The 21,051-nt window shown below is 30.4% G+C and overlaps 3 protein-coding genes across 6 annotated transcripts; 1 reads left to right on the top strand and 2 right to left on the bottom strand.

Annotated features, from left to right (window-relative positions):
• Positions 1–2,476: 2,476 nt before the first annotated feature.
• On the bottom strand, positions 2,477–10,843 carry LOC100798300 (aspartic proteinase 36). Of its 3 annotated transcripts, none has more exons than XR_005886596.1 (12): positions 10,403–10,824; positions 10,064–10,193; positions 9,572–9,822; positions 8,973–9,200; positions 7,637–7,802; positions 5,714–5,787; positions 5,511–5,607; positions 5,353–5,416; positions 4,704–4,775; positions 4,517–4,626; positions 3,046–3,532; positions 2,477–2,886 (listed from the first exon to the last, which is right to left on the bottom strand). XR_005886596.1 is itself a non-coding variant. In XM_041005663.1 (12 exons), exons 1-12 carry the CDS (start codon positions 10,615–10,617, stop codon positions 2,849–2,851), a joined length of 1,503 nt encoding a protein of 500 aa, XP_040861597.1. In that variant the 5' UTR covers positions 10,618–10,843; the 3' UTR covers positions 2,477–2,848. The 3 variants fall into 3 exon arrangements, 2 of the variants coding, with proteins under 2 accessions (XP_040861597.1, XP_040861598.1); XM_041005663.1 differs by having other exon boundaries at positions 3,475–3,532; positions 10,403–10,843; XM_041005664.1 differs by having other exon boundaries at positions 2,477–3,340; positions 3,475–3,532.
• Positions 10,844–14,187: 3,344 nt separating this feature from the next.
• LOC100305523 (uncharacterized) lies at positions 14,188–16,240 on the top strand. Its single transcript, NM_001249625.2, has 3 exons — positions 14,188–14,494; positions 15,381–15,711; positions 15,816–16,240. Exons 1-3 carry the CDS (start codon positions 14,265–14,267, stop codon positions 15,903–15,905), a joined length of 651 nt encoding a protein of 216 aa, NP_001236554.2. The 5' UTR covers positions 14,188–14,264; the 3' UTR covers positions 15,906–16,240.
• Positions 16,241–16,875: 635 nt separating this feature from the next.
• On the bottom strand, positions 16,876–19,915 carry LOC100797771 (vacuolar protein-sorting-associated protein 37 homolog 1). 2 transcript variants are annotated; one of them, XM_003536978.5, is made up of 7 exons: positions 19,730–19,915; positions 19,438–19,542; positions 18,868–18,955; positions 17,737–17,776; positions 17,592–17,638; positions 17,385–17,505; positions 16,876–17,270 (listed from the first exon to the last, which is right to left on the bottom strand). In XM_003536978.5, exons 1-7 carry the CDS (start codon positions 19,744–19,746, stop codon positions 17,110–17,112), a joined length of 579 nt encoding a protein of 192 aa, XP_003537026.1. In that variant the 5' UTR covers positions 19,747–19,915; the 3' UTR covers positions 16,876–17,109. The 2 variants fall into 2 exon arrangements, with proteins under 2 accessions (XP_003537026.1, XP_040861596.1); XM_041005662.1 differs by lacking the exons at positions 19,438–19,542; positions 19,730–19,915 and having other exon boundaries at positions 18,868–19,101.
• Positions 19,916–21,051: the final 1,136 nt, after the last annotated feature.

The raw sequence follows: 21,051 nt of genomic DNA, 5'->3' as shown, positions 1-21,051 counted from the left end.
CAAAGCACATATACAAGTTGAACTTTATGAGAAGCACAAGTGCTGTTAAATAAATGGATGTGTTAAAGAGTAAACACACATAACATGTTTTGAGAAATTAATGTGGTTTTTTATTTTGAGAAATTACATTTTTAAATTTTTTTGATTATTTATGTAATAAAAAATGTAATTGTGATGCATTGCTAGTGTAAATATTTTTATACTACTAACCAATTAGAAATTATCTTAAATATGATTTTTTAGAGTAATAATCATTATGAAAGTAGATAATGTTCAATTCTATGATAATTTATGATATAATAATAATAATAATGTAAAAATATTTGCACTACCAATGTATTTTAATTAATTTCATAACTGAAGAAAAATTTAAAAGTATAAAATAAGATCATTATAGGAAAAGATAAATATAATTTTATAAAATATTGTAAAATGTTAACAATATTGACAATAACATTGTATTTTAATAAATTTCATAATTGAAGAAAAATATAAAGTATGGAATATGATAATTATATGAAAAAACTAATTTAAAATAAATGTTTTTATAAAAATATTGTAAAGAAATTATATGAAGAGAAATGTTTAAATATTTTTTAACACACTTTTTTAATATATTATTTGTTGAATTACAAAATTGTGTAGGTTTTATTTTTTATTTGATGAATTTTACTTATAATTTTATAGATTTTTTTTTAACTTATAGTAGTACTCTGGATAGTGGGTTAGAGAGTGCTACTGTGACTTCTCTTACTAAGTAATAAACTTTTCTCTCATTTTTTACATTTACTTTTGAGAGACTTGAATTTAGTTATTTTTAAATACCAGTAATTATTAAATACTGAAATTTATGTTGATAAACAATTTTGTCAATAAAAAACATTTATGCGTTAACTTTTATAATTAGATTATTAGATACATGTATGGGTAAGTAAGCATTTAATGATACGATATAAAATCAATAGATAAATAAACGGTGATATTAATATTTAAAGATAAATAATTTTGTCAATAGAAACGTCTATGCGTTATTTTTTTTTAGAGTTAAATACATATATGGACAAGAGAGAATTTAATTATAGGATATAAAATAAATAGATAAACAAACGGCTATATTAATATTTAAATTTTAGCATTAATTTTAAATAATAAAAATAGTTTCTATTAAAATAAAATACATTTATTACATAAAAATATAAAATCATAATAAATATTTTTATTATCGACTTTTTTTTACTTAATTAAAATATGCCCTTAACAAAACTGATAAATAAATATAAATTTTTTTATGATGTTTATGAATAAATTTTTAATTATTAAATGAAAATAATATTTTTATATTAATAAAATGATAAATACATTTTTATTTAATTCTTTTATATGAACAAAAATTATTATTAATTTATGTAAATACAACATAACTTGAATCAGCTTTACATTTTTATGAAATTGGTTATTCATAGAAAAATAGTATATATTGTTAATTTATTAATTGTATAACATACATATTAATTTAATTCTTTAACTATAAAAAAATTTATTCTCAAATATTATAATTTTCATAAAAATTGATTTTAATTTTATAAAATATTAAGTTGATGATAAATTTCTAATGATTAAAATAATGATATTTATACATTTAAAAGATTAAAATGAGTTAAAATAAATAAATAAATTTGGGAAGCATGACATCCATCGTTTGATTAGGAGTGACAAGTCAATCCATTTTGCCAAGGAAAACTAGTTGAAAAACATATAGCAAATTGACTTCGAAAAAGAATGAAAGTGGGTGGCAAATTGGTGGGTTGGTAATATCTCAAAATACTAATTTAAAGAATTGATTTTTCCTAACTCTTAATTAATAATATTCATTTATATACATGGACTTGAAGATAAAATTTCTAAGGTGTGTTAGAAACATGAATATTTGGCAATTGTGCTTTTGTGTCAAATCATGTTGGTCCCATCTCTATTTTCCCCTATCAACGACGCTATTCTAGCTATTAATAAATTGAAGCTATGTTGGGGAACACGTTTTATAGCTTATTTATAACTTTTTACGGGTTAAAAAGTTTGTTTGATAAGTCAGTTTTTTTAATAATTTGTAGCCAAATGTCATTTTAAGTAGTGTTTTTTAAAACATTAATTTCTAAATAAATTATTATTTATTATTTTTTTTATTTTATATTTTTTAATTGTTTTAATGATTAATTTTATTAAACACTTTCAATTTAATAAGTTAATTTTTTAGCCTTTAGTTATTATCTAGTCTTTCAGCTAATTTTGCCAAGCTTAAGCTTATGTATATTTCAATAAGATAAAAAAATCAAATTTAAAATGAAAAAAAAAGTATTTGTTAACGTTAATTTTTCTTTTTCTTTTTATCTTTTAACCAATTTTCTCTCTCTTTCTTCATCTTTATCTCTGATCAAACATAATGTGAAGTTTAGATAAATGCATCGTTGTACGGACTAAATTTCACAAAATATTACAGTTCGATTTTGTGTTATAAAAATTGTGATAAGTTTATCTAGGCAACACTTCCAACAGAAGAGAGTCTCGTCTTGCCCAGATTGCAAGGCATAAGGCATAGAATTTTCTCCCTCATATGCCAATAACCTGTTTGATGATCTTGTGGCTAAGCTAAGAAAGGAATTTGATGCAATCTTACTTTGTGATGAAATCTTCTGCTTTTGATCTCCTTTGTATGAATAATTTCTTTGGTTTGGTTGTGGCAGAGGACTGGCGGAAAGTAAAATAGAATTCTCATGCCATGAGCTCTTATCAAAACCATTTTACAAATGAAGAAGTACTCCTCAGACCATTTGAACACTAATGCTAGTTACCCTTATGTGAATTGCAATGGAAGATGAGCCTTGGATAGATCTGTCACAATGAAATAGATTAAATAATCATAAAAAAAAAACCCACTATGGGTTACCTTTGCTTTTTTTCTTCCAAAATAGTTGGAACCGTACTAGAGATAGCTAATGTAGATTCATCTAACATGCTTAGAGAAATAGCGAGCTTATAAAACTAACGTACCTTAGTCTCTGGAGGCTTCTCGCTATGCGAAGGTGTATAATCAATCACCAAGCAACAACTTTACCATTGTACAAAGACTCATCCTTAATTTATTTTAGATCAGCAAGACTCACCCTTAATGGCAAGCTTATGAAACCGATTATTTTCTTCTCGAAGCTAAATCATCCGAAGTTCATCTCCAAATTTTGCCTAATCTCCCTATGCAATGTTATTTTAAAGTGTACCATTATGGTCATTACTAATTGCATTGATCCTTTATTCAGAGTGCATTTTCCTTTACCGAGCTAGTTTTCCTCTGGGATAAACATTTATGTTAATATAATCATAGTGCCTATGATGAGTAAAAAAGCTTAAACAAAGGGTATTAAAATAAACCTCTACATAGTTTATGACTACCTTTACTGGAGTTTTATCAGAAATACTACTTACAAGAGCTATCCATGCCTTTTGACGTTGTTAATTTGATCCTGAACTGCATATCATCCTCCTTCAAAAATTTTGGAATGGCAATAGGATTAAAAAAATTTCCTTCTAATGGAATTTCCTTCATGGAGATATGTTTCTTAAGGTGGTAGAGTTTTCATGGAGGCTCTATTTACTTTATTTTAAATTAAATAAAAAACTTAAGCAATATACACATAGCCTTTATTATTATACTCTTTTTTTTCATCTTTATCATTTTTTTTAATATTTAGGAATCAAAGACACATACATACCAAGTATCTTGTTTGTGTTTTACAACAGTGAGCCTTTGAGGGGAACAAAGGGAAAATACTGTTGCTTTGATTTTTTTTTTTCTTTTCTTTTAATGATACACAAACTTGTTGCACAAAATTGGCGAGGCTGACAAGAACAAGAAGCCATGTACATGTGGCATGTTGAAGAGCAAGAAATGAGACAAGTAGAAACGGAAAAGAAAACACTAAAAATATATATTTTAGAAGTTTTATTTAATATATTAGAGATAAAAATAGAAGAAGACAAATTGAACCAAGTCCGAAGAAATACACTTCAGGTTCAATTTCAATTTAAGTTATCAAACAAGAATAAAGGTTATAAACAAATTATTCAAACTTCAGAAATTTTAATAATAATTAGTTTTTTTTTAATCAACTTTTGTTTACCACACCCCACCCCTTTTACCCGGTCAAAATTGGGTACTTTCAATCATGATATTTCAACCAATCATTCTTTGAACTTCCATGGAAATCTCCACTTATCAAACTTTTGTCAAAATTTTCCCTTCTCAACCTTTCATCGAAATCTCCAATTGTCTAGCTTCTATCCAAATCTGCATTTCTTCCAAGCTACTTGAATCATAAATCTTTGTCTTCTCACTTGATCTTTCTTCCCATGGTTAATGTTGAAAGCTTATTTTTACATTATCTTGAGTGATGATTTTGATTCCCAACACTTCACATAAAAATTTTCATACCAACATTATGTACATAGAGAGAGCCACAAAGCTTACAGGTAGTAACTTAGAAAGAATGTGTATTTTGGAGCTGCTAACATGAAGCTGCCCTGCATTGATGTACTCGTCCTTGCTCATAGTCACCGAAACATTTACAGACAAAGAACCTAGCAGCAATTGAAAATTTAAGACACAGTAAAGTCATATATTCTTTGCAGGAATGAAAAGTCTCTGGTGAACTTACAGTCATAGTTAGCCCATCCAATTCGTTGTTGAGCTATGTCATACACAACTATCTTATCCTTTAGGACAAGATCTGCAAGTTAAATCAATTTTCATTAATCTCAAAACATCATAGTAGATCACTAGTTGATGTGATATATTTGATGCACAATTTACAGAAAACAAGCACGGATAGGACAACTTATGATTAGCATACTTATTCATGATCTTTTCAAGTAAAAAATCACATCAAATTTTTACCATAACACAGCTTCATTTACTATTTGAATGATGAAAATGAGACAATCTACCCTTTTTAGGATCATATTTTAGAGTTCCATCAGAATGTTTGCTGAAATCTGAAAATCAACTATCAACTACTATTTTCAAGATTTTTTTGTAACACTCAACCAGGTGTTGTATTTCCATTTGCAGTTCTACCATGTAACAACAATGGGTTATGTGAAATTGTGTAGAAGCAACAAACCATAAATTCTCAATGGAATGATGGCACATTATCTGTTTACCACAGATACAGAAGACATAATTAAGACATTTTTTTTTACTCTTGATTGAAGTGCCCCATTTCATAATCACAAGAGTGTTATAATTTCTTTCAATTCCTTGCAGTCTGCAGATTTTGGTATGTTAAAAAATGTCCAGCATCTAACCTCCTAAAATTGAGGCTCCCTCCTGCAATTTCTGGAAACCAACGCACCACATTTCTGCACCATCCTGTTTAAGCAAATGGCACCTCAGCATATCAGCAACATATAATTTCAAACAATAACTTCCTTATGCAAGAATATGACATAATAAAAATACTTACAAGGTAACCATTATGCATAAGGTACTGCTCTGGTTTTAAAACCATTGATGCTCCACCCTCAAAGTTTAAACTTACCAAAGGAAAAATGTCACCTATACTGTAAAACATAAAGTCTGATGAGTTATCGAGAAATCCTAACAGGAAAACTTTATGAGGAAAAGCCATTCAAAAATCTTCTCAACAATTATTGTATATGTAATAACCTGGTTGAGACCAGATAACACTGGTTTCCTTTGGAATTTGTTTGCCTAGCAGATTGTGACACGGCAGTATTTATCTACACACTCATTTAAAATTTCAACATCAGTATATGCTATAGCTAAAGCCAAAACCATTTCTTAAAACACAAGAGGAAGAATTTATTTGCCTCCTTTCCCAACCCCCTCTTAATAATAATGATACCAACAATATAAAAAAGGATGTAAACCTCAATAAGGTGTCCAATGGCTGGAGTATCTTAAAGCATGCAAGCCTCCCATTAAATCACTTCTAGATTTTCAATACAAAGCAATTATCAATTAGATCAATGAATTGTTCAAAATAAATCTATAACTGACACAATAAAACTTGATAGCAGCAAAATAAAACAAAGGTAGAATCCAAATTAACTCAATGGACAAACATGCAATCACTGATTTCATGAAACAGATAAAACAAAAGACATGCAAGCAACAAAGTATGAAAAATATCCTCATTATTTACTCGCTATTTACAAATTCTCATCATGGAAAAGGAAAAAGAAGAATAATGTGCTCAACAAAGTACAATGTTTCAAGATTTTGGGTGAGGTACAAGAGAACTTACAGCAGTGACAAGAGGATCATAAGCTTCTTGAATAAGATATGCCAATGTTGTACCACAGTCAACTATAGTCCCTCCTCGGTGTTAGATATTGAAAATACAGCTGGATTAATTGGGAGAGGTTGCCCATTGACAGCAATACTCTGAAGATTCAAGTTGTAATGAGGCCTGAGATTTGATCAACCAGTCAAATACACTGAATATCTCATAGAATTGCAAATTATTTGACAGGAAAAAAAACAGCATAACAAGCATTTTAAAAACATGATTCTTTGAGAGCAATATTACCTAACTCAAAAACTTATATTAATATTATATATTAGGATTCTCCCTCCACCCACTTTCTCACCTTAATTTCCCTCCCCAAACTACCAAATCATACTATATATATGTGTGTGTGTAATCATAAATATATATATATATATATATATATATATATATATATATATATATATATATATATATTATAACAAAAAAATAAACAATATATTATTTACAATCTATGAAATAAGAATTTTGAAAAAATAATAAGAAATATTGTATTATTATCTATATCTATATACATTACAATTGACAATTCATCTCACCGCTCATTCTCTCACCTATTTTTCCGACCTATTTGCATGACTTTTTCTTGCCTATTTTTCCTTTCCATTTGAAAAAAATGCCCTTAAATTATATTAAAACTAGTTCTATTAAATTAAACAATGCATTTTATATTTTCAATTATATTCATTTTAATGCCTCTTGAAAGAAATTTTGAAATGGTTTCCACCAGTAGGTTGATTCAAAAATACTCATCAAGAGTGTGGCATGTGACATAATTTTGGGTTTGTGTATGCCAAAATGCAATAGAAGCCAAAGGGGTTTTGATGAGAGGGTGTGATAGATCCCTTCAAGACAATATCATCTTGAGAAACGTTAAGATCTTCCAGGATCACTACTTTTATCATAAGAATAAGAATACTTACCTAAATCAAGATGTAGGCTAAATACAACAAAATAACACTCACCCAGCAGAAATTACCAATTGAGGTTAAAAAATGACATAATTTCAATCCACCAAACATTGGCAATTGCACCAAACAAAGATCATAAGATTTGTGTAAGCTAAGAGATTTTTCATTTCCTCTCATCCATACTAGTAAATTTTCATAATTACTACACGGATAAAACAAAAGACATGCAAGCAACAAAGTATGAAAAATATCCTCATTATTTACTCGCTATTTACAAATTCTCATCATGGAAAAGGAAAAAGAAGAATAATGTGCTCAACAAAGTACAATGTTTCAAGATTTTGGGTGAGGTACAAGAGAACTTACAGCAGTGACAAGAGGATCATAAGCTTCTTGAATAAGATATGCCAATGTTGTACCACAGTCAACTATAGTCCCTCCTCGGTTGTTAGATATTGAAAATACAGCTGGATTAATTGGGAGAGGTTGCCCATTGACAGCAATACTCTGAAGATTCAAGTTGTAATGAGGCCTGAGATTTGATCAACCAGTCAAATACACTGAATATCTCATAGAATTGCAAATTATTTGACAGGAAAAAAAACAGCATAACAAGCATAGCATTTTAAAAACATGATTCTTTGAGAGCAATATTACCTAACTCAAAAACTTATATTAATATTATATATTAGGATTCTCCCTCCACCCACTTTCTCACCTTAATTTCCCTCCCCAAACTACCAAATCATACTATATATATGTGTGTGTGTAATCATAAATATATATATATATATATATATATATATATATATATATATATATATATATATATATATTATAACAAAAAAATAAACAATATATTATTTACAATCTATGAAATAAGAATTTTGAAAAAAATAATAAGAAATATTGTATTATTATCTATATCTATATACATTACAATTGACAATTCATCTCACCGCTCATTCTCTCACCTATTTTCCGACCTATTTGCATGACTTTTTCTTGCCTATTTTTCCTTTCCATTTGAAAAAAATGCCCTTAAATTATATTAAAACTAGTTCTATTAAATTAAACAATGCATTTTATATTTTCAATTATATTCATTTTAATGCCTCTTGAAAAGAAATTTTGAAATGGTTTCCACCAGTAGGTTGATTCAAAAATACTCATCAAGAGTGTGGCATGTGACATAATTTTGGGTTTGTGTATGCCAAAATGCAATAGAAGCCAAAGGGGTTTTGATGAGAGGGTGTGATAGATCCCTTCAAGACAATATCATCTTGAGAAACGTTAAGATCTTCCAGGATCACTACTTTTATCATAAGAATAAGAATACTTACCTAAATCAAGATGTAGGCTAAATACAACAAAATAACACTCACCCAGCAGAAATTACCAATTGAGGTTAAAAAATGACATAATTTCAATCCACCAAACATTGGCAATTGCACCAAACAAAGATCATAAGATTTGTGTAAGCTAAGAGATTTTTCATTTCCTCTCATCCATACTAGTAAATTTTCATAATTACTACACGAGTAATAAATTTTGGCAATTGACAATAATGCAAATACCTAAATCAATTTCTTTCAGAAATGCCTTGTACATTCCTTTTACAACAATGTTAAAAAATATTAGGGGGAAATTATCAACTAACTGGGGAAAGAAAATGAGAAAAGAAGTGAAGAAGAGAACATACTGTGATGGGACAAGTGGACTATAAACAATACTTGGCTCCAAAATCTCACCAAGAACTAGAATGCCTCCTCCATTGCCGTCTCCCTTTAAGCAATGAGAGAAAACTTTGGGTGTTATTCCTTGAGATGACAATTGTGATACAACAGATAGAGGTCCAGGGCCAAACCCAAAAATTCCATCAACTGCCTTATCTGTCTTAGTCAAATCTCCAGACTGACTAATGCTACACCTGTTTCCAATACAGTCATCCAAAACAGTCTCATTTAAAACCAAAATGGAAAAATTCATACTAACTATTAACATAAACATGAGGGTATATGCAGAAAACTACCAGATGAGAGAGCATGCACAAAAGAGTAAACAACATCAAAATAAGCAATCCCTGTCTATTAACCTTTTTTTTATTAACAAATCATTCATCAACCTATTGAGTATTGACAAATCTTGCATTGTCAATTTAACACCTCCCCCCTCCTATTCCCTCTAATTTTCACTCCTACCAAGCATATCCCACATTTCCCTCTACTCTTCATGTGTTCCCAACCTTACATTGATTGCACACACCTTTATTGACAATAACAAATAAGCATAAGAACTCACCCAAAAACAATGGTAGCCGTAGAGTTAACTGCCGGAGGCTGTCCCATGATCAAGTTAAAATACATTGCATCCGAAACATAATAACCCGATGTCCCACTCCCATCTCCATACTGAAAGGTGTAGCTGCACTGATTAACCCTCGGGGAGCACTCAGCAGCAGCACCCTGGACTCCAGAAGTGCATATCAGGTCCGAGCAGGGAATCAACGCTGCCGTGGATGAGCCAACCGTGTCAAAGAAATTAAGCTCAATCTGAACATCACGAAACACATCCAACAAAAAACTCAACACATCAATCTCCAAATCAAAAAACCCACTCCCCATTAAGGCACCACAAGTATGCACGATAACAAGAAGCTGAACACATTAAGCACCAAAATCAAATTCGAATAAAAAAATGCTCACTCCCCATTGTGGCACCACAAGTATGCATGATAACAAGAAGCTCAACACAGTAAGCACCAAAATCAAATTTAAATTGAAAAAACCTCACCCCTAGTTGACTAGACTGAGGACAATTACTGCAAGTATTGCAATTCACCCACAATATATCACTCCCCGTATCAATCTGAACGTTAAACTCTTTAGGAGGAGTTCCCATCTTCACTTTCGTATAATACAACCTGAACATGAAAAATTGAAAACCAACATCATCAACACCATATTAATAACATATTCTGTAAATATTAAAACAACACTCTCACTTTGTCAATCAAAAACTAAATTCAATAGTAAAACTTAGCACTAAAGTATAAAAATGTAGTTTTGTTTCACACATACAAGTAATGCATTTTAGAAAACAAAAAAAATTTAATGAATTACCCGTACATACCCAACGGAGTTTGGATCGGAGGTGCCTTGGACGGAGAAGTCGACGACGCCGCGCAACATGCGGGCATGGCGGGCTCTATCGCGGGCCCTCAGCGCCGCCACCTCCACGCGGTGGCTCGTCGGAGGAATGCTCCGCTCCAGAGGAAGGAAAACGCCGTGCACCGCCGACAACAGTACGGTGATTACGGCCAACAACGTCGGAATGCAACACCGCATGTTTTTCTGTTATTGCGTGTGGTATTGGGTTTTGTTTGGGTGCTACTAGTGGGAATAGCGAGTGACTCGGAGCATTGAAAGTTGAAACATAGAAGAGAGAGAGAGAGAGAGAGAAGAGACTGTGACAGTTTCTTTAGGACACGATGGTTACTGATTATGGAAATGTTTAATGACCAGGATTCATGTCAGATACTAGTGTTAATCATGACTCATAAGGAAACAACACTTTGTGAGGTGCTGCTGCTAATGCTTATATACACATATAACACACCATCCAAATTGATTTTGTTTATAATTTCTGTTTTTATTTTTTTACTATGTTGGATAAAATTAACTCACAAACTAACCAGTAGCAAAAAGAAAGTTAGTTGAAAACTCTGAAATAATTTTATTGAATCTTATAATTGTCTGGTAAAATTATATTTTCAATTAGTTGAAAAATTAAAATTACATAAAAGATAAAAATAATAACAAATATTTAACAACAAAAAACTAAATATAAATTTTTTAGAAATTAACATTTTGAAAAACATTATTTCATGTAACGTTTTCAAAAATATTAAAAATTATTAAAAAAACTAATTTTTCATACAATTAAATAAATTTTTTAGTTAATAAAAAACATAAAAATTAATTAAAATATTTTATCAAACATACTCAAAATATTACATGAACATATGTATGTATTGTTGATAAAACAATATAATAAAATGGCACCTTAATATTTTTATTAAATATTATTAAATATCAAAGTTAAACTAAAGTTGTATGATTAAAACAATAATCCATGAAAAAATATTGAACCAAAATGGCAAATTACCAATAATAATAGGACGACTAAGAGTGGAATAAAGCTGAATTTGAATTAGTGGCGAGGTAGTAAGTACACTGACACGATGCTTTAGCCTCTCAAACTTTTTCAAATGAAAGTGAATGAAGATTCCTTATAATTATTGAAGTTTTTTTTTTTTGTTTCTAAGTAGCATTTAAATCAAGTACAATTAATTTATTCTACTCATTTACAGCCCCCTTTTGCCTGCAGTGGATCTAGAGGGCAGGGGCTGTTAATAGAGGAAAAAATAATGCAAGAGTTAAGTATTATTGTACACTCATGTTTTTTTTCTATTTTTTCATTTCTCATTACATATATCTATCTTTTTTCTTTTTACAATTCTCTGTTTTTTTCTATTTTTTCATTTCTCATTACATAGGTTCTACTCATAGAACCTAAAAATAGGGTTACATTGATCATTTCTCATAATATAGAACCTCATTGTCTTTTATTTTTTCGTGAAACTTCGTTATAGATTTAGAAAATGATGGGAGTGAATAAAAAAAAAGGTAGAAAGATATTGCTGAGATCCCCACATCTGTATGAAAACAGACCCTTTATCGCTAGGTTGTATTTTATTATTATAGTGTAGTTTCTTATATGTACCAAAAAATTGATATGGATCAAATATCTTATCATATGGTGGATCACAGGGAAAATATAACAGTGTACTTATCGGATTAATTAGGAATGTTTAGTTTGAGAATTTTCTATTTTTAATTTTACTGGAAAAAAGAAAATAGTGATAAAAATACGTTTGATTAGATTTTGAAAATATTTCTAGTAAAAATATTTTTTTAAACAAACCAAAAATTAGAAATAATAAAATCTCAGTCAGTTGAAACCAGAACTTCACTTTGGATAGAATGAAAACACAGTGACAAGGATTGTAATTTTAAGTAAATTTAAAAATATTATTTTTTTAAAAACACATTTTCATTATTTTTATATCTTGAAAACCAAAAATAAAAAATCAAACTAAACATATTTTCAGAATTCTAATATTTTAAAAATAAAAATAATTTTCAGAAAATAAAAATACAAATCAAACACACAGTATATTTTTTGCGAAGAGATTATGGGACCTTAGACGAACTCAGATTGAAAATTGCAACAACGTGTCTAGTGAGCATATAAGATCGAAAAAGATGGAAAAGAGACATGTGGGAACAGATACAATGGCTTGCTTCAATAATATGGAGTTGAAGGGACAAGAAGAAATTCAGAGACACTAATTTGAGTAATTTCAATTCACATGTGTTATTTTATTTCCAATCATAGATAAGATTAGCAAGCACGCATGAAAAAAGGGGCTCATATTCTATTAATTTTGTTAAACTATAATAACAGCAACCTTTTATTTCAATTTTCATGCAAGGTTATTTTATGTCAAGCATCGTTTTAAAAAATGTACTAAAAAATTACATAAAAAAAATGTCCCATTGTGACACTGTCCCACATGCAAGACTGGCCACTAGCTGTACAGTTACCCAATAACTTATTAACTTGAAATGAAAGGAATAGAATACGATGTTACAATTAATTATTAAAATATTTATCATTATTTTTTTACTGCAATATCATTATTTAATAACTCTCAAAATCAATAAATGAAAAAAAAATCATTTCTAGGTTGTCAAATTCTGATATTGTTATATCTAATATGACTTTTTTAAAGGACATCTAATATAGTAATATATGACCTTTTTTTAAAAAGGAAATCTAATATATGACTTAAGATCCACAAAAGTAAATAAACCAATTATCTGACCGATCGATCCACAACTTAAACAAGAACGAGATTAAAAAAAAAAAAAAAATTTCCAATATACCTATAAAGCTTTGGCGTTGTATATGAAAAGCTTAAATAATGAGGCCATGAGGGATAGAGAATGAGAATATTGGTATGTGCGTGATTCATTGATAAATTAATGAAATTTACACAAATGAAAATTAATTGTGTATGTATTATTGCTAACATGTTATTGTAATCGTATCTCATTAATTTGTCTCCTTTTAACATGATAAAGGATAATAGAGAAACCAAATCCTTTGTTTACAGATTAGTTTGTGCAGCTCCATGATCAAGTTTATGTTGTCTTGTTGGAAGACTTTGGGTTACTTAACATACATCTCTTGTTGATATAAATATATCATAACCTTTGTCCTATCAACTTTGAAAGTTCTCTGATTTTTGTACTTCTAGCATATTGTTATTGTGAATGAAATCCTTCTAATATTACATAAACTAATTTGAACAATTTTTTTTTATAAGAATTGAAAGTGAAAAAAGTATATATATGTAGAGTCAAAAATGTTGATTAAGCTTTCAAAAATATAAACTAGGAATTATAGGGGGATTACTTTTTTTTTTGGGTGAATAATGGGATTATTTACACACAAGGAAAGACATGTGTTGTACGCAAAAGTTTGTCACATAATTCGTATTGATTATGTGGCAAGTCCACAACCAATGGAAATTAAAAATACGTATTAAGACTAACAACACATCATATTGTAATGGATTTTTTTCTCAGGAATTGAAAATAACAATTTTCTCTAACCTTTATATTGTCACATGCTGAAAGAAACCTAACACACACAATTCCAACCCTGTGGCTTATATTATAATGAATTTAATTATGTATTTGATGAATTTTTAATAAATAAAAACATCCCAAAAATTATAATCAAACAAAAATTGAGACTAAAAATTTTCAGTTTTTAACAACACCGATAGGAGGAATTGGAGAAGAAACAGGAACAGAAAGGTTTGGGAAGGAAGCAGAAATCGGGGGTGGTGTGAGAGACAAGCATGGCGACGTGTCTTCGCCTTGGGAGATTTACGACTATTGATTCGCTCTCTCTCTTCGTTTCCACCGCTAGATTCTCCTTTTCTTCATCATCTTCGTCGTCGTCCTCGTCGTCATCTTCCGGTAAGTCCAAGACGGGGAAGAAGCTGATGGATCGTCTTTCCACCGTTATCGACGCCGTCAATGATCGCAAACTACCTCCTGAGCTACGTGGCCAGCGCAGCAATGTCAGGTAATAATAACACACACAAAGGCACAAATAAACTTTCCTCTGTTAGTGGAATCAAATTTCTATCAAGTCTTCGAAATTCGTCACAATTGTGCGCGTGTATGCGTGTGCATTTGTTAGAGAGATTTTTTTTTTCAATTACATAGGTGTTTATCTTTATCGGATATCTCTCTCTCTCTCTCTGCGCTTACGTAGGTTTAAAATGACAGTGAATATGAAATTTAATAGATTAGGCTCTTTTATATGGTTAAAATTACGATAAAAATGCGTGCACTATAATAAATTGTTGAGTTGTTTAAACTTAATAGATTTTTGATGAGAAATTGATTGGTGAGTAGTGTAAAATTATTTTCCAAAACAGTTTTTAAAACCAGAAATTGAGGAGGAAATCAAAGGGGCTCTAATTCTTCACTTACCTCTATCAAGGTGAATTTCTTATTTTAGATGAGCTAAATCTGAAATGATAGACAAGAAATAAAAAAATAAGATGCAAAAGTTTCATATTTTTCATGTGTAACAAATGGATTTGAAACCAGGTGAACTCTAGCACCACTTTCTAACAATTTTTTTCCAACACATTTTCTCCTATCGAGTGCAATTCATGTATGTCTCACTAAACATACGAGTCACATCTCCAAAACTTGTAGAACACACGTGAATTTCAACCAATAAAAAAAGAGTATTGGAAAGAGTGTCAGAGAGTGTTACTAACATTTCACACAGACAAATATGTATCATTGTTTTAACATCTCCCAATGGCTAGCTAGGTTGCCTTCAGGGCAAGGCACTGCTGTGCTAGTGGAATTGACTTTGAATCCAATACATTTGGTGACTTTGTGTTGGCTTTCTCCTCATATGGCGTTTAACGCAAATTGGCTGTGTTGGACAGGTCAGAAACTGACATTATCAACGTTGTTGAGCAAAGAATATGGCATACCATGGAAGAAGGGAAGTTTGAGAATTTGCCAGGCAAAGGCAAGCCGCTTAAGCTCGACACAAATCCTCATGCAGATCCAGCTGAAGACACCCTGTACCGTATCCTGTCAAAAAACGGATATGCACCGGAGTGGGTTGAACTTAACAAAGAGATTAGATCTAAAATATCTGAATGGAGGAAGTCCTTGAAGAAAGCTTGGGCTACTAAGTGCAGTGGAGATCACTCTGAGTGGGTTGAAAGTTCAGAGGCTTTGAAATCTCAGTTACGAGAAATCAATGATAAGGTGAGCTAGGTCATTAGCTGTGTTAATGTTTCCTGGTCCTTTTAAATCTTTAATTACTTTTCATGATTGTAATGCACATGTAATGAATCTATATTTTTTGGCAGGTTTTCCGTTATAACCTTATTGTGCCTTTTGGTCGGCAAATGTTTGGCCTTAAGTGGGAGAAAGAGCTAGGTTACTTAGAAGAAAAATGAGAATCATTGTTGTTAAATTTGAGCCAGTTGGTTCACTATAGTAGAAGATTAAAATTTGTTATTTTCCTGAGAAAAGTCATGCCAGGCGACTAATCAACTAGGAACTAGCTTAAGTTATTCAGTTCAACTATTGTTGATTACTTTTAATTTCTTAGCATTATGTTACTGGTTATGATTCCTCTTTCAGGCTTATTAGTATGGCTATATTTATATGGTTCATAACCTCCGATCATGTACATCCCAAGGATACAATACAAGTAAAGATAGTGAAAATGTATGTGACTCAACAATATTAGTTGTCCTGACGATTGTATTATCAGTTTTTGCTTTGAGACAAATTGTAGACTTCAGTTTTCTCTTTCAGTAAACAGGATTATGTTGTAACTACTAGGTGCATGTTTGGTTTGAATGCAAATCCAACATATAAAAGCAAAATGAAAGCAAAAACAAGGGTCTTGATCCTTTGGCAGAATGACTTTTGCCTCAAAAGTCATTTTGCACCGGATTTTTAAACATGTACTAGATGACTGGAATGATATGAGTGAGGGTTTTTTCAACTGCAGTGCGATAGTCTGCACTGCATTTGCCATTTATCTCCCGGCCTTGATCATAAAACTAAACGTTTTCCAAATCCTTTGTCTTTTAGAGGGAGATGATTGTTAACATTATAGACACCTACATCAGATTACTGCGGTTAAAGTAAAAAAAAAAATTGAAATTTGAGGATATTATCTGGACCAGTTTTTCAAACAGACGAAATGTACCCTATTTTGATGATAATATAGCGCATTATTTAATAGGGAAATAACCTATTTTGCTGATGGGTTGTTTTTCTTTTATACTGTCCCCTGTAAAGGTATACTTTGATCAACTTCGATCAAAGAAAAGGGGAGGGAAATACGAGAAGTCAATGCACTTTTCACGTGTCCCAACACAAGAGTGGAATCCTATAATAGCGATGATAGTAGTATTATTACAAATTACAGCTCGTAGACTCAGAAATATCTTATTGATAAAAGTAACGCAGAAGCTGAATAATGATGCGTTTGTCAGTAACTCTTTCCCAGATGGTCTGAAACTACTTAAAAATGAAAACATATGTATTGACTGATGACTACTATATTGACAAGAATGAAGAAAAAAAATCAGTTACATGCTCCACAAACAAAGAGTAACATTCTTAATTTTCCTATTCTTTATGTAGCTATATATTTGATGTTCTAGCTGCAAGATGTATGAGACTTTTCCTGTGGTAAGCAGTACGTAGCTTTTTGTATTTCTGCAGAAAAGCTCCAAGGTCAATCTCTCTGTCAAGGACTTGCTGATGCAGATTTTCAGATTCCTCTTCTGTATTATTCATAGCCTCTGCAAAATCATTTCATAAGACATTACGAAAACAAGCAAGTCATAACAATGAAAAAATTTTGTGATTATAATAATTAAGTGTCTATGACTGTAAATCATCATGTGAAGCCATACCTTGAATCCATTGGAGAAGGTATAGTGGGGAATTCAACTTCAACATTTCCTCTTTCTGCTTCTCAAGCTCATTCAGTTTCTCTTGAGCCACAGCCAACTCAGTTGTACAAATTATTTTATACTGTTTCCATAGGAGGATGGAGAAAATCCATACTTATGTACAAAATATAAAAAAGAACCACCCAAATCATAGGATTATGATCACACCTGGTTCCTGAGTTCCACAACACGAGGTTCCTTTCGTAGATTTTCATCTGAATTTGAAATAAATTGTTAGAGAAGATCTGAAATATTCAGGTGGCTGCTAACCATCTAATGGCAGCGTGACAATAAAAAGAATTCCATAACTTACCGGCAAGCTGCAGATTCTCCTTGCAAAGATCATCATTCACCTGATCACATCCTTAGGTATAAAAATTGTTAAAATACAAACAAATAGCGCAACAGAGTTTTCGGTATTTACTTTGGAGGGGGAGGGGGGGCGGATTGAGAGTATAATGTCTATGTAAACAAGACGACAATAACATTTGGTGTGTGTTTGGATGGACGCTGATAGAATTGATTCTAATTAAAATTGATTTTGGTTTTGAAGTGATGGAATTTCTGTTTGGATGGTTTTGGATAGAATTGATTTGGAAGTAAAATTCAATATAAATTTTTTGATCCAACACAAAAACTACTTAAAGTTGCTTCAGCTTAGAATCAATTCTAAACTTTTCTCAAATATGAAACCAAACATGTGAAAAACTATTTAAAATCAATTCTGAACTTGAAATCAATTATGCAACATGAAACCAAACACACTTAAAAAATCTTTACATATCTGAATTTCAGGTCACACCAACTTGCTGATGGAACTACTTGTGCAGCTTTGCATAGGTATGACTATATGAAACTTAAGAACCATGCCAGTTGTATGAAATATGAATACATGGATTGCAGAATCAATGCAGAATGCAGACATTAAAACTTCCACTACTGCAACTAGCAAATTAAAATACTAGTAGATGACAGCTAGCAGAGGAACCTTTCTATGCTAGCTTAAGTAGCTATTAAGGATGCAGTTTTTTCCTCATTTTGATTCCTTAGTTGAATCAAGTGTCTAGTTGTTGCACCCAATATAAACACTACGAGTTGGGACATTAAACCCAACAATCTTAAAAATGAGGTTAGCCTAATCAGGCAAACAAACAATCTCCCCCACTGTAACAAGAGGGATATAAACTCAACCTTGCTTTCATAAGCCTTTGTAGGATCAATCACCTGCCACTACACAAAAACCTTATGCTAACAGTGAAAATTTTGTGCTTATTATTTCTTGGAGCCACATTGAACACCAAGTGGCTGATCCATGATAAGCACCATGTGTTGGGAATGGGATGTTGAGCTCAATAATCCTAAGGGAAAAAAAACAGACAAAAAATGAAGCCATCTAATAGAACTTTCTCTAGAATGGCAACGCCATAACTCCTTAACATCTTACATTATTCTGAATCTTGACCTCATCATGTGAACTTAAAAACTGCTGATACACATCTTTGTTAGATAAAAGCTTCCGCAACTCATCAACACTGCCAAGTTCAAAAAAGAGGAAAAAGATATCACTACTATTATTTAAAGAATAAACAGTGCAAGCAAAGAAAGTAGTTTGTATGATAAGTTTATTGACTTTTATAATAAAACTAATGCACAAACATACCATTATTTTTAATACTCCGTCAACATCTCTTATTTTTTTTATCTCTCTTCTTATCACATCTTAAATTATATTATATCTATAGTTTTTTTTCTCTCACTAGGTGTTGAATAGGACTTTTGGATGTCCATGTGACTTCCTCCTTATAATAATTACTTGAAAATCTTACTAATGATAATTTTTTTGATCAGTGTAAAAACTTTTATACTAAAGTGAATCCTTATTAAACTCTTGTTTGAAAAGATAAAATAATTCATAACATCATAGTGAGATTGCAATATAAAGTCAATGCACTGTTACATAACCAAAAAATAAAATTTCAAAAAACAGAAGAAACCATATGATGGCGTTGAAGACCTTTTATCCTTCAAAATAGCAACAAGTCCAGCAGCTTGGGCAGGGGGGACGTGTGAAGTGTTGCTGCTGGAAGAAGAAGAACCATGTTGATGTTCTTGTGATCCCCTGTACGTAAACAAACCTATAATTATAAGCTTTTGTAATTTTCAATTCACATTATTTTTTTCTCTAAACTTTTAAAAGGAAGAGAACATGTGGCATGGGAATGAATACTGCATAAAACATGACATGAATCAATCAAATAAACGATGGAAAGAAGGAATCATATCTGAAAACAAATTAAGAAGGTTACCGAAATTTAGTGGACATGGTTCCGTTTGAAAACTTAAGAACTAACGAGGTTTTGCAATGTGTTTGGTTGGGAATTCTGAAATATTCTCGTCTCTGTTTTCTTGTGATCCTAAGAAATAATTAAGCAGTAACTAACGCTTCCGCTACGCGTCGCGTTTTCTCTTTTTCACTGACGCGGGACAAAGAAATCTCTTTTTTGGAGAAAGTTCTTCTCTTATACTAAAATATTTTTTAAAATTTGGGTGAAAATCCTTTTCTCTATAAAAATGTATTCGTTGCATTGAGTTATTTTTTATACTTTCCAAAACTATTTTTTTTTTCATTTTTTAAGAATAAATTTATGAATGTTACACACTTTCAGTGATTATTTACTGTTATAAAAAATTCTCATTCTTTTACTCATTTGGAAAATGATCGATGTACGACTTTAACCAGAAGAAGTTATTATATGATCTAAAATCCTTATTATCTATTGTGTCAGTTAAGTTACATATGACATATCATTTGAATTTTATTATTATTTTTAAATTAAAAAAAATCAACTATATCTTATGCAGAGATTGACCGATGCAATAATTTATAAAAAAATATTCTCTTTTCAAAAATAAAAATAAAAACTTTCTAATATTAAAAAAAAATACAAATTTTGATATGTTATTTTCTAAGAAATTTTAATAAGTTTCATATGACTTTTTAGTGACATATAAATACTACATTCTTTAAACAATATCAATTAAACTCTTAGATTTTGTCATATTTTTTTCCTCTCATCACACATCATTTATTCTCTTTTGATTGAAAGTAATCTAAACAATCATATCATGTGTAACACTTTATGACTTTCTTTGTAAAGATTGTCTTTATAATGAATTTTCAAGTAAACCAATAGATTTGTCTTCATCTTTTACCATATAATGGAGATCATAATTTTAAATATATTATTTAAACCTAAGAACAAGAATCAGAAGATGGTATTACATAGAGGGCTACAATAAGAGAACATGGAGCTAAAATTGTTCAACTATTTGAATATTGAACAAATTGTGTTGATTTTATTTTCCTTTATCTAAATTATCATATTTTTACTATTTAGTTTTATTAACTCTTATAATTTTAAATATTTTTAAAAGGATAATAAAATTCTTTCAAATTTATATATATTTTAAAAATCTTTTAAATTTTTATCATATAAATTCATTGAAATTCAAACTACGAAAATCTAAATAGGCCATAAAAGTCTTCTAAAAAAATTTTGTTACTAAGTAATAAAATTCTTATATAATCTTTTAAAACTCATTAATTTTTTATATTAAAATATTTTTT

This window comes from Glycine max, chromosome 10 (genome assembly GCF_000004515.6).
Source record: "Glycine max cultivar Williams 82 chromosome 10, Glycine_max_v4.0, whole genome shotgun sequence".
Lineage (NCBI taxonomy): Eukaryota > Viridiplantae > Streptophyta > Magnoliopsida > Fabales > Fabaceae > Glycine > Glycine max.
This window is presented reverse-complemented; position numbering and strand designations above follow the sequence as displayed.